We start from the raw sequence: 13,537 nt of genomic DNA, 5'->3' as shown, positions 1-13,537 counted from the left end.
TGTGTGCATGCGTGTGTGTGTGTTAGCGTTAGCGCGTGTGTATGCGTGTGTGTGTGTTAGCGTTAGCATGTGTGTATGCGTGTGTGTGTGTTAGCGTTAGCATGTGTGTATGCGTGTGTGTGTTAGCGTTAGCATGTGTGTATGCGTGTGTGTGTTAGCGTTAGCATGTGTGTGTGTTAGCGTTAGCATGTGTGTATGCATGTCTGTGTTAGTGTTAGCACGCGTGTATGTGTGTGTTAGCAATAGCGCGTGTGCATGCGTGTGTGTGTTAGCAATAGCGCGTGTGCATGCGTGCGTGTGTTAGCGTTAGCGCGTGTGCGTGTGTGTATGCGTGCGTGTGTTAGCGTTAGCGCACGTGTATGCGTGCGTGTGTTAGCGTTAGCGCACGTGTATGCGTGCGTGTGTTAGCGTTAGCGCACGTGTATGCGTGCGTGTGTTAGCGTCAGCGCACGTGTATGCGTGCGTGTGTTAGCGTCAGCATGTGCGTGTTAGCGTCAGCATGTGTGTACGTGTGTGTGTTAGCGTTAGCATGTGTGTATGCGTGTGTGTACGCATGTGTGTACACGTTAGCATGTGTGTACGCGTGTGTGTTAGCGTCAGCGTGTGTACGCGTGTGTGTTAGCGTCAGTGTGTGTATGCGTGTGCGCGCGTTAGCATGTGTGTATGCGTGTGTGTGCGCGTTAGCATGTGTGTATGCGTGTGTGTGTGTGTTAGCGTTAGCGTGCGTGTATGCGTGTGTGTTAGTGTTAGCGTGCGTGTATACGCGTGTGTTAGTGTTAGCGTGTGTGTATGCGCGTGTTAGTGTTAGCGTGTGTGTATGCGCGTGTGTTAGTGTTAGCGTGTGTGTATGCGCGTGTGTTAGTGTTAGCGTGTGTGTATGCGCGTGTGTTAGTGTTAGCGTGTGTGTATGCGCGTGTGTTAGTGTTAGCGTGTGTGTATGCGCGTGTGTTAGTGTTAGCGTGTGTGTATGCGCGTGTTAGTGTTAGCGTGTGTGTATGCGCGTGTGTTAGTGTTAGCGTGTGTGTATGCGCATGTGTTAGTGTTAGCGTGTGTGTATGTGTGTGTTAGTGTTAGCGCCTGTGTATGCGTGTTAGAATGTGTGTGTGCGCGCGTTAGCATGTGTGTATGCGTGTATGTGTGTTATTGTTAGCATGTGTGTATGCGTGTCTGTTAGCGTTAGCATGTGTGTATGCGTGTGTCTGTTAGCGTTAGCATGTGTGTATGCGTGTGTGTGTTAGCGTTAGCATGTGTGTGTGTTAGTGTTAGCGTTAGCATGTGTGTGTGTGTGTGTTAGTGTTAGCATGTGTGTATGCATGTGTGTGGGGTAGTGTTAGCATGTGTGTATGCGTGTGTGTTAGCGTTAGCGCGCGTATGCGCGCGTGTGTTAGCATTAACATGTGTGTATGTGTGTGTGTTAGTGTTAGCATGTGTATGCGCATGTGTGTTAGTGTTAGCGTGCGTGTATGCGCATGTGTGTTAGTGTTAGCGTGCGTGTATGCGCGTGTGTTAGTGTTAGCGTGCGTGTATGCGCGTGTGTTAGTGTTAGCGTGCGTGTATGCGCGTGTGTTAGTGTTAGCGTGCGTGTATGCGCGTGTGTTAGTGTCAGCGTGCGTGTATGCGCGTGTGTTAGTGTTAGCGTGCGTGTATGCGCGTGTGTTAGTGTTAGCGTGCGTGTATGCGCGTGTGTTAGTGTTTGCGCGTGTGTTAGTGTTAGCGTGTGTGTATGCGCATGTGTGTTAGTGTTAGCGCCTGTGTATGCGTGTGTGTTAGCGTTAGCATGTGTGTATGCGTGTGTGTGCGCAATAGCATGTGTGTATGCGTGTGTGCGCGTTAGCATGTGCGTACGCGTGTGTCTGTTAGCGTTAGTATGTGTGTATGCGTGTGTGCGCGCGTTAGCATGTGTGTATGCGTGTGTGTGTGTTATCGTTAGCATGTGTGTATGCGTGTGTGGTAGCGTTAGCATGTGTGTATGCGTGTGTTTTAGTTTTAGTGCGTGTGTGTTAGCATTAGCATGTGTGTATACGTGTGTGTTAGTGTTAGCATGTGTATGCGCATGTGTGTTAGTGTTTGCGTGTGTGTATGTGTGTGTTAGTGTTAGCGCCTGTGTATGCATGTGTGTTAGCGTTAGCATGTGTGTATGCGTGTGTGTGTTATTGTTAGCATGTGTGTATGCATGTGTGTTAGCGTTAGCGTGTGTGTATGCGTGTGTGTTAGTGTTAGCGTGTGTGTATGCGCATGTGTTAGTGTTAGCGTGTTTGTTAGTGTTAGCGCTAGCATGTGTATGCGCATGTGTGTTAGTGTTAGCATGTGTGTATGCGCGTGTTAGTGTTAGCATGTGTTGTATGCGCGTGTGTTAGTGTTAGCGTGTGTGTATGTGTGTGTTAGTGTTAGCGCCTGTGTATGCATGTGTGTTAGCGTTAGCATGTGTGTATGCGTGTGTGTGTTATTGTTAGCATGTGTGTATGCATGTGTATTAGCGTTAGCGTGTGTGTGTTAGCGTTAGCGCGCGTGTATGCGTGTGTGTGTTAGCGTTAGCATGTGTGTATGTATGTGTGTTAGCGTTAGCATGTGTGTGTTAGCATTAGCATGTGTGTATGCATGTGTGTGTTAGTATTAGCATGTGTGTATGTGTGTTAGTGTTAGCGCGTGTGTATGTGTGTTAGTGTTAGCGCGTGTGTATGTGTGTTAGTGTTAGCGCGTGTGTATGTGTGTTAGTGTTAGCGCGTGTGTATGTGTGTTAGCGTTAGCGCATGTGTATGCGTGTGTGTTAGCGTTAGCACGTGTGTATGCGTGTGTGTTAGCGTTAGCACGTGTGTATGCGTGTGTGTTAGCGTTAGCACGTGTGTATGCGTGTGTATTAGCGTTAGCACGTGTGTATGCGTGTGTATTAGCGTTAGCACGTGTGTATGCGTGTGTGTTAGCGTTAGCACGTGTGTATGTGTGTGTGTTAGCGTTAGCACGTGTGTATGTGTGTGTGTTAGCGTTAGCACGTGTGTATGTGTGTGTGTATTAGCGTTAGCACGTGTGTACGCGTGTGTGTTAGCGTTAGCACGTGTGTATGCGTGTGTGTGTTAGTGTTAGCATGTGTGTATGCGTGTGTTAGCGTTAGCACGTGTGTATGTGTGTGTATTAGCGTTAGCACGTGTGTATGTGTGTGTATTAGCGTTAGCACGTGTGTATGTGTCTGTATTAGCGTTAGCACGTGTGTATGTGTCTGTATTAGCGTTAGCACGTGTGTATGTGTGTATTAGCGTTAGCACGTGTGTATGCGTGTGTGTTAGCGTTAGCACGTGTGTATGCGTGTGTGTTAGCGTTAGCACGTGTGTATGCGTGTGTATTAGCGTTAGCACGTGTGTATGTGTGTGTATTAGCGTTAGCACGTGTGTATGTGTGTGTGTGTGTGTGTATTAGCGTTAGCACGTGTGTACGCGTGTGTGTTAGTGTTAGCACGTGTGTATGCGTGTGTTAGTGTTAGCACGTGTGTATGCGTGTGTGTTAGCGTTAGCACGTGTGTATGCGTGTGTTAGCGTTAGCACGTGTGTTTGTGTGTGTATTAGCGTTAGCACGTGTGTATGTGTGTGTATTAGCGTTAGCACGTGTGTATGTGTGTGTATTAGCGTTAGCACGTGTGTATGTGTGTGTATTAGCGTTAGCACGTGTGTATCTGTGTGTATTAGCGTTAGCACGTGTGTATCTGTGTGTATTAGCGTTAGCACGTGTGTATGTGTGTGTGTATTAGCGTTAGCACGTGTGTATGCGTGTGTGTATTAGCGTTAGCACGTGTGTATGCGTGTGTGTATTAGCGTTAGCACGTGTGTATGCATGTGTGTATTAGCGTTAGCACGTGTGTATGCGTGTGTGTATTAGCGTTAGCACGTGTGTATGCGTGTGTGTATTAGCGTTAGCACGTGTGTATGCGTGTGTGTATTAGCATTAGCACATGTGTATGCGTGTGTGTGTTAGTGTTAGCATGTGTGTATGCGTGTGTGTTAGTGTTAGCATGTGTGTATGCGTGTGTGTTAGTGTTAGCATGTGTGTATGCGTGTGTGTGTTAGTGCGCGTGTATGAATGTGTGTTAGTGTTAGCATGTCTGTGTGTTAGTGTTAGCGCGTGTGTATGTGTGTGTGTTAGCGTTAGCATGTATGTATGTGTGTGTGTTAGCGTTAGCATGTGTGTTAGCATTAGCATGTGTGTATGCGTGTGTGTTAGTATTAGCATGTCTGTATGTGTGTGTGTTAGTGCTAGCGCGTGTGTACGTGTGTGTTAGCGTTAGCATGTGTGTATGTATGTGTGTGTTAGCGTTAGCATGTGTGTGTTAGCATTAGCATGTGTGTGTGCGTGTGTTAGTATTAGCATGTGTGTATGTGTGTGTTAGTGTTAGCGCGTATGTATGTGTGTGTCTTAGCGCGTGTGTATGTGTTAGCGTTAGCATGTGTGTATGTGTTAGCGTTAGCATGTGTGTGTTAGCGTTAGCATGTGTGCATGAGTGTGTGTGTTAGCGTTAGCATGTGTGTGTGTGTTAGCGTTAGCATGTGTGTGTTAGCGTTAGCATGTGTGCATGAGTGTGTGTTAGCGTTAGCATGTGTGCATGCGTGTGTGTTAGCGTTAGCATGTGTGCATGCGTGTGTGTTAGCGTTAGCATGTGTGCATGCGTGTGTGTTAGCGTTAGCATGTGTGCATGCGTGTGTGTTAGCGTTAGCATGTGTGCATGCGTGTGTTAGCGTTAGCATGTGTGCATGCGTGTGTGTTAGCGTTAGCATGTGTGCATGCGCGTGTGTTAGCATGTGTGCATGCGTGTGTGTGTTAGCATGTGTGCATGCGTGTGTGTGTTAGCGTTAGTGCACGTGTATTCGTGTGTGTAAGCGTTACCGCACGTGTATGAGTGTGTGTTAGGGTTAGCATTAGCATGTATGTATGCGTGTGTGTGTGTTAGCGTTAGCATGTGTGTATGCGCGTGTGTGTGTTAGCGTTAGCATGTGTGTATGCGTGTGTGTGTTAGCGTTAGCATGTGTGTATGCGTGTGTGTTAGCGTTAGCATGTGTGTGTGTTAGCGTTAGCATGTGTGTATGCGTGTCTGTGTTAGTGTTAGCGCGCGTGTATGTGTGTGTTAGCAATAGCGCGTGTGTATGCGTGTGTGTGTTAGCAATAGCGCGTGTGCATGCGTGTGTGTTAGCAATAGCGCGTGTGCATGCGTGCGTGTGTTAGCGTTAGCGCGTGTGTATGCGTGCGTGTGTTAGCGTTAGCGTGTGTGCGTGTGTTAGCGTTAGCGCACGTGTATGCGTGCGTGTGTTAGCGTTAGCGCACGTGTATGCGTGCGTGTGTTAGCGTTAGCGCACGTGTATGCGTGCGTGTGTTAGCGTTAGCGCACGTGTATGCGTGCGTGTGATAGCGTTAGCGCACGTGTATGCGTGCGTGTGTTAGCGTTAGCGCACGTGTATGCGTGCGTGTGTTAGCGTTAGCGCACGTGTATGCGTGCGTGTGTTAGCGTCAGCATGTGCGTGTTAGCGTCAGCATGTGTGTACGTGTGTGTGTTAGCGTTAGCATGTGTGTATGCGTGTGTGTACGCATGTGTGTACGCGTTAGCATGTGTGTATTAGCGTTAGCACGTGTGTATGTGTGTGTGTATTAGCGTTAGCACGTGTGTATGTGTGTGTGTTAGTGTTAGCACGTGTGTATGCGTGTGTTAGTGTTAGCATGTGTGTATGCGTGTGTGTGTTAGTGCGCGTGTATGAATGTGTGTTAGTGTTAGCGCGTGTGTATGTGTGTGTGTTAGCGTTAGCATGTATGTATGTGTGTGTTAGCGTTAGCATGTGTGTTAGCATTAGCATGTGTGTATGCATGTGTGTTAGCGTTAGCACGTGTGTATGTGTGTGTGTTAGCGTTAGCACGTGTGTATGTGTGTGTGTTAGCGTTAGCACGTGTGTATGTGTGTGTGTTAGCGTTAGCACGTGTGTATGCGTGTGTGTATTAGCGTTAGCACGTGTGTATGCGTGTGTGTTAGTGTTAGCACGTGTGTATGCGTGCGTGTGTTAGCGTTAGCACGTGTGTATGCGTGTGTTAGCGTTAGCACGTGTGTATGTGTGTGTATTAGCGTTAGCACGTGTGTATGTGTGTGTATTAGCGTTAGCACGTGTGTATGTGTGTGTATTAGCGTTAGCACGTGTGTATGTGTGTGTGTTAGCGTTAGCACGTGTGTATGTGTGTGTGTTAGCGTTAGCACGTGTGTGTGCGTGTGTGTATTAGCGTTAGCACGTGTGTATGCGTGTGTGTATTATCGTTAGCACGTGTGTATGCGTGTGTGTGTTAGCGTTAGCATGTGTGTATGCGTGTGTGTTAGTGTTAGCATGTGTGTATGCGTGTGTGTTAGTATTAGCATGTCTGTATGTGTGTGTGTTAGTGCTAGCGCGTGTGTACGTGTGTGTTAGCGTTAGCATGTATGTATGTGTGTGTGTTAGCATTAGCATGTGTGTTAGCATTAGCATGTGTGTATGCGTGTGTGTTAGTATTAGCATGTCTGTATGTGTGTGTGTTAGTGCTAGCGCGTGTGTACGTGTGTGTTAGCGTTAGCATGTGTGTATGTATGTGTGTGTTAGCGTTAGCATGTGTGTGTTAGCATTAGCATGTGTGTGTGCGTGTGTTAGTATTAGCATGTGTGTATGTGTGTGTTAGTGTTAGCGCGTGTGTATGTGTGTGTGTTAGCGCGTGTGTATGTGTTAGCGTTAGCATGTGTGTATGTGTTAGCGTTAGCATGTGTGCATGTGTGTGTGTTAGCATTAGCATGTGTGTACGCGTTAGCATGTGTGTACGCGTGTGTGTCAGCATTAGCATGTGTGTACACGTTAGCATGTGTGTACGCGTGTGTGTTAGCGTTAGCATGTGTGTATGCGTGTGTGTTAGCGTCAGCATGTGTGTATGCGTGTGTGTTAGCGTCAGCATGTGTGTATGCGTGTGTGTTAGCGTTAGCATGTGTGCATGCATGTGTGTGTTAGCGTTAGCGCGCGTGTATGCGTGTGTGTAAGCGTTAGCGCACGTGTATGAGTGTGTGTTAGGGTTAGCGTTAGCATGTGTGTATGCGTGTGTGTGTGTTAGCGTTAGCATGTGTGTATGCGTGTGTGTTAGCGTTAGCATGTGTGTATGCGTGTCTGTGTTAGTGTTAGCGCGCGTGTATGTGTGTGTGTTAGCGTTAGCGCGTGTGTTAGCGTTAGCGCGTGTGCATGCGTGTGTGTTAGCGTTAGCGCGTGTGCATGCGTGTGTGTGTTAGCAGTAGCGCGTGTGCATGCGTGTGTGTGTGTTAGCAGTAGCGCGTGTGCATGCGTGTGCGTGTGTTAGCAATAGCGCGTGTGTATGCGTGCGTGTGTTAGCAATAGCGCGTGTATGCGTGCGTGTGTTAGCAATAGCGCGAGTGCGTGTGTGTGTTAGCGTTAGCGCGTGTGCGTGTGTGTATGCATGCGTGTGTTAGCAATAGCGCGTGTATGCGTGCGTGTATTAGCGTTAGCGCATGTGCGTGTATGTATGCGTGCGTGTGTTAGCATTAGCGCATGTGCGTGTGTGTATGCGTGCGTGTGTTAGCGTTAGCGCACGTGTATGCGTGCGTGTGTTAGCGTTAGCGCACGTGTATGCGTGCGTGTGTTAGCGTTAGCGCACGTGTATGCGTGCGTGTGTTAGCGTTAGCGCACCTGTATGCGTGCGTGTGTGTTAGGGTTAGCACACCTGTATGCGTGCGTGTGTGTTAGGGTTAGCGTTAGCGTGTGTTTGTGCGTCTGTGTTAGCGTTAGCGCGTGTGTATGCGTGTGTGATTTAGCGTTAGTACGTGTGTATGCGTGTGTGTGTGTTAGCGTTAGCACGTGTGTGTGTGTTAGTGTTACCATGTGTGTATGCATGTGTGTGTTAGTGTTAGCGCGCGCGCATGTGTGTATGTGTGTGGTAGCGTTAGCGCGCGTGTGTTAGCGTTAGCGCGCGTGTGTTAGCGTTAGCGCGCGTGTGTGTGTGTTAGCGTTAGCACGTGTGTATGCGTGTGTGTGTTAGCGTTAGCATGTGTGTGTATGCGTGTGTGTTAGTGTTAGTGTGTGTTAGCGTTAGCATGTGTGTTAGCATTAGCATGTGTGTATGCGTGTGTGTTAGCATTAGCATGTGTATGCGCGTGTGTGTTAGCGTCAGCATGTGTGTGCGCGTGTGTGTGTTAGCATCAGCATGTGTGTACGCGTGTGTGTTAGCATCAGCATGTGTGTGTATGCGTGTGTGTTAGTGTTAGTGTGTGTTAGCGTTAGCATGTGTGTATGCGTGTGTGTTAGCGTTAGCATGTGTGTATGCGTTAGCATGTGTGTACGCGTGTGTGTTAGCGTCAGCATGTGTGTACGCATGTGTGTTAGCGTCAGCATGTGTGTACGCATGTGTGTTAGCGTCAGCATGTGTGTACGCGTGTGTGTTAGCGTCAGCATGTGTGTACGCGTGTGTGTTAGCGTTAGCATGTGTGTACGCGTGTGTGTGTGTTAGCGTTAGCGCGCGTGTTAGCGTTAGCGCACGTGTATGCGTGTGTGTGTAAGCGTTAGCGCACGTGTATGAGTGTGTGTTAGGGTTAGCGTTAGCATGTGTGTATGCGTGTGTGTTAGCGTTAGCATGTGCGTATGCATGTGTGTGTGTTAGCGTTAGCATGTTTGTATGCGTGTGTGTGTTAGCGTTAGTATGTGTGTATGCGTGTGTGTGTTAGCATTAGCGCACGTGTATGAGTGTGCGTTAGGGTTAGCGTTAGCATGTGTGTATGCGTGTGTGTTAGCGTTAGCGCGTGTGTGTTAGCGTTAGCGCGTGTGTGTTAGCGTTAGCGCGTGTGTATGCGTGTGTGTGTTTTAGCGTTAGCGCGTGTGTATGCGTGTGTGTTAGCGTTAGCATGTGTGTATGCGTGTTAGTGTTAGCATATGTGTGTGTGTGTTAGCAAGTGTGTATGCGTGTGTGTTAGTGTTAGCGCGCGTGTATGCGTGTGTGTGTGTTAGTGTTAGCGCGCGTGTATGCGTGTGTGTTAGGGTTAGCGTTAGCATGTGTGTATGTGTGTGTGTTAGCGTTAGCGCGTGTGCATGTGTGTGTTTATGTTAGCGTTAACGGTGGGATGGGAGATGAGGGGGTGGGGTTACGAATCACCAACCTTCCTCTCGGTGTACGTAGACACAAACTCGTCGCTCATGCGGCGCAGCTCACGGCCGTACTGCACAGCCAGCCAGAAGTTTGGCGGCTCAGATCTGGTACGACTCCGGAAGACTGTCACATCCTCCACCAGCTCCACCTCAGGTAGGGTCGCCCTTCGAGCAACGGGAACACCATCCTGGAAGACCACGGTCTCTGTCTCTGGCAGGGAGGGGGAGCGGGCACCGACAGAGTCAACACACAAACCAATCCTGTAACATCCCACCGCAATTATAACAGCGACGGTTAGCGCCAAGGGAGTGGGCACTGTCCGAGGCCCGACGCCGAGGGTCAGGGCCGAGGGAGCGCCGCACTGTCGGAGGGTCAGCGCCGAGGGAGCGCCGCACTGTCGGAGGGTCAGTGCTGAGGGAGCAGGCACTGTCAGAGGGTCAGTGCTGAGGGAGTGGGCACTGTCGGAGGGTCAGTGCTGAGGGAGCGGGCACTGTCGGAGGGTCAGTGCTGAGGGAGTGGGCACTGTCGGAGGGTCAGTGCTGAGGGAGCGGGCACTGTCGAAAGGTTGAGGAGATGGTAGAAGTTGAAGGAAGGGAAGGGGACAGGGCTATAGTATTATGGGTTGTTTGTGGAGTCAGGATGGATTTGGGATCACCTCGAACAGACTGAGAGTGTACGTAGACAGTGTCTGTCCTCCCCCAGCAACAAGGCAGGGCCCACTCACAGCCCCCTCCCCATACCTTCGACTCTCCTGGCCCTTGTTTCTCCAGCACTATGCCCGGTATTCCCAAGGAACAGCCAGGGGTCCGGCTGCGAGCTCCCGGCTCCAAGCACACGTCCCTCGCTGGGAATCGGGTCTGGGTCCCCGATCTGGAAGTGTGTGGCCATCACATTGGGGAAGGTGCAGGAGCCTGGATCAGCTGGCGGTGGGGAAAGAAACACCAGCAAACAGTGTGTTACAGGGTTCCTGCTCCTCATGCCCTGTCCCCACCCTGAGCTGCCACAAACCAGCTTCTACCCCACCCCACCCACTCAACCTGAACCCAGCCCATCCTGCCCTCCCCGTGCCCCTCACATACCCACAACTCACTCTTCCCTGCCCCACTCACTCCATCTCCCCTCCAGCTGCTCTCATTACCATCTCTGCAGCCCCGTCCTATCAGTCACTCTCACTCCTCCTTCTCTCTCTTCCTCCCCCCACCATCCTTCTCCCATTCCTCTCCACCGCCCTCCCCCCGACTCCTTCCATCCCTCAATTTTCTCTCACCCCTTCCGCCTCCTATTTTCTCGCTTATTCCTTCCAGCCCTTTTCCCTCCATTTTCTCTCCCTCCCTATCCCTCTATTTTTTCTCTCACGCCTTCCGCCCCCTCTCCCTATCTCTTTATCCTTCTGTTTTCCAGTTCACCCCTCCCTCTGTCCCTCTTCGTCCGTGTCCCCCGTCCCCCTGTCCCGTCCCCCCCGTCCCCCTGTCCCCTGTCCCCCCCCGTCCCCCTGTCCCCTGTCCCCCCCCGTCCCCCTGTCCCCCCCCCGTCCCCTGTCCCCCCCCGTCCCCTGTCCCCCACCGTCCCCCTTCTCTCGATCCCAACCCCTGTTTTCCTCTCTCTATCTCTATTCATTCTCCTCCCTTTTCTGTTTCTGTCCCCGTCCCCCATGTCCCCCCCCCGTCCCCCCATGTCCGTCTCCCCGTCCCGTCCCGTCCCCCCGTCCCCCCCCCATGTCCCCCCCCGTCCCCCCCACATGTCCCCCCATGTCCGTCCCCCATGTCCCCCCCCACCGTCCCCCCCCATGTCCCCCCCGCCACCCCCCCGCACCACCGCTGTCCCCCCGTCCCCCATGCCCCCCCGTCCCCCATGTCCCCCCCGCCACCCCCCCGCACCACCGCTGTCCCCCCGTCCCCCATGTCCCCCCCCGTCCCCCGTCCCCCATGTCCCCCCCCGTCCCCCATGTCCCCCATGTCCCCCCCCGTCCCCCATGTCCCCCCCCCGTCCCCCATGTCCCTCCCCGTCCCCCCATGTCCCTCCCCGTCCCCCCATGTCCCTCCCCGTCCCCCCGTCCCCCATGTCCCCCCCCGTCCCCCCCTCCAGTCCCCCCGTCCCCCATGTCCCCCCCTCCAGTCCCCCCGCAGTCCCCCAGGTCCCCCCCTCCAGTCCCCCATGTCCCCCCGCAGTCCCCCAGTGCCCCCCCCGTCCCCCATGTCCACCCCCCGTCCCCCCCCCCCGTCCCCCCCCTCCCCGTCCCCCCCCCCGTCCCCCCCCTCCCCGTCCCCCCCCCCGTCTCCCCCCCCCCCGTCCCCCCCCTCCCCGTCCCCCCCCTCCCCGTCCCCCATGTCCTCCCCCCTCCCCGTCCCCCATGTCCTCCCCCCTCCCCCCCGTCTCCCCGCCCCCCCCTCCCCGTCCCCCATGTCCTCCCCCCTCCCCGTCCCCCCCGTCTCCCCCCTCCCCGTCCCCCCTCCCCATCCCCCCCATGTCCTCCCCCCTCCCCGTCCCCCCCGTCTCCCCCCTCCCCGTCTCCCCCCTCCCCGTCCCCCCCTCCCCATCCCCCCCATGTCCCCCCCTCCCCGTCCCCCCCTCCCCGTCCCCCCCATGTCCCCCCCTCCCCGTCCGCCCCTCCCCGTCCCCCCCGTCTCCCCCCTCCCCGTCCCCCCCATGTCCCCCCCTCCCCGTCCCCCCCATGTCCCCCCCTCCCCGTCTCCCCCATGTCCCCCCCCTCCCCGTCCCCCCCATGTCCCCCCCTCCCCGTCTCCCCTCTCCCCGTCCCCCCCATGTCCCCCCCTCCCCGTCCCCCCCATGTCCCCCCCTCCCCGTCTCCCCCCTCCCCCTCCCCGTCCCCCATATCCCCCCTGTCCCCCCCTCCCCCATGTCCCCCCCTCCAGTCCCCCCCATGTCACCCCCTCCAGTCCCCCCCATGTCCCCCCCTCCAGTCCCCCCCATGTCCCCCCTCCCCGTCCCCCATGTGCCCCCCCCAGTCCCCCCCCCATGTCCCCCATGTCCCCCCCCATGTCCCCCCCCCCCAGTCCCCCATGTGCCCCCCCCAGTCCCCCATGTCCCCCCCCATGTCCCCCATGTCCCCCCCCCAGTCCCCCATGTCCCCCCCCAGTCCCCCATGTCCCCCCCCCATGTCCCCCCCCCCATGTCCCCCATGTCCCCCATGTCCCCCCCCCAGTCCCCCATGTCCCCCCCCCCACCGTCCCCCATGTCCCCCCCCCACCGTCCCCCATGTCCCCCCCCCCACCGTCCCCCATGTCCCCCCCCCCACCGTCCCCCATGTCCCCCCCCCCACCGTCCCCCCCCCCATGTCCCCCCCCCACCGTCCCCCATGTCCCCCCCCCCCCACCGTCCCCCATGTCCCCCCCCCCCCCACCGTCCCCCATGTCCCCCCCACCCCCACCGTCCCCCATGTCCCCCCCCCCCATGTCCCCCCCCCCACCGTCCCCCATGTCCCCCCCCAGTCCCCCATGTCCCCCCCCCATGTCCCCCCCAGTCCCCCCCCCATGTCCCCCCCCCCCAGTCCCCCATGTCCCCCCCCAGTCCCCCATGTCCCCCCCCAGTCCCCCATGTCCCCCCCCCCATGTCCCCCATGTCCCCCCCCCCCAGTCCCCCATGTCCCCCCCCAGTCCCTCATGTCCCCCCCCACCGTCCCCCATGTCCCCCCCCCCACCGTCCCCCATGTCCCCCCCCAGTCCCCCCCCCATGTCCCCCATGTCCCCCCCCGTCCCCCATGTCCCCCCCCCCATGTCCCCCATGTCCCCCCCCGTCCCCCATGTCCCCCCGCCCCCACCGTCCCCCCCGCCCCCAATGTCCCCCCCCCCCACCGTCCCCCATGTGTCCCCCCCCCCACCGTCCCCCATGTGTGTCCCCCCGCCCCCACGTCCCCCCCGCCCCCAATGTCCCCCCCCCACCGTCCCCATGTGTGTCCCCCCCCCCACCGTCCCCCATGTGTGTCCCCCCCCCCACCGTCCCCCATGTGTGTCCCCCCCCCCCACCGTCCCCCATGTCCCCCCCCCCCCACCGTCCCCCATGTCCCCCCCCCATGTCCCCCCCCCAGGTCCCCCCCCCATGTCCCCCCCCCCAGTCCCCCATGTCCCCCCCCAGTCCCCCATGTCCCCCAATGTCCCCCCCCCACCGTCCCCCCATGTCCCCCCCCAGTCCCCCATGTCCCCCCCCAGTCCCCATGTCCCCCATGTCCCCCCCCCACCGTCCCCCATGTCCCCCCCCCAGTCCCCCATGTCCCCCCCCCCATGTCCCCATGTCCCCCCCCCCATGTCCCCCCCCCCATGTCCCCCCCCCATGTCCCCCCCCCATGTCCCCCCATGTCCCCCCCCCCATGTCCCCCCCCAGTCCCCCATGCCCCCCCCCCATGTCCCCCCCCCATGTCCCCATGTCCCCCCCCATGTCCCCCCCCCCCACCGTC

The 13,537-nt window shown here is 56.0% G+C and overlaps 1 protein-coding gene across 1 annotated transcript in view; it reads right to left on the bottom strand.

The window, feature by feature from the left end:
• Nucleotides 1-10,042, bottom strand: part of badb (BCL2 associated agonist of cell death b) — a 31,876-nt gene extending 21,834 nt beyond the window's left edge. The window contains exons 1-2 of the mRNA XM_048525176.2: nt 9,867-10,042; nt 9,137-9,336 (exon numbers count right to left, since the gene is read on the bottom strand). Coding sequence (XP_048381133.1) covers nt 9,137-9,336; nt 9,867-10,014 — 348 coding nt within the window. The 5' untranslated portion in view covers nt 10,015-10,042. The remainder of the gene's footprint in view (nt 1-9,136; nt 9,337-9,866) is intronic.
• Nucleotides 10,043-13,537: the final 3,495 nt, after the last annotated feature.

The sequence above is a fragment of the Stegostoma tigrinum genome, unplaced genomic scaffold, assembly GCF_030684315.1.
Source record: "Stegostoma tigrinum isolate sSteTig4 unplaced genomic scaffold, sSteTig4.hap1 scaffold_322, whole genome shotgun sequence".
NCBI classification, from domain to species: Eukaryota; Metazoa; Chordata; class Chondrichthyes; order Orectolobiformes; family Stegostomatidae; genus Stegostoma; species Stegostoma tigrinum.
This window is presented reverse-complemented; position numbering and strand designations above follow the sequence as displayed.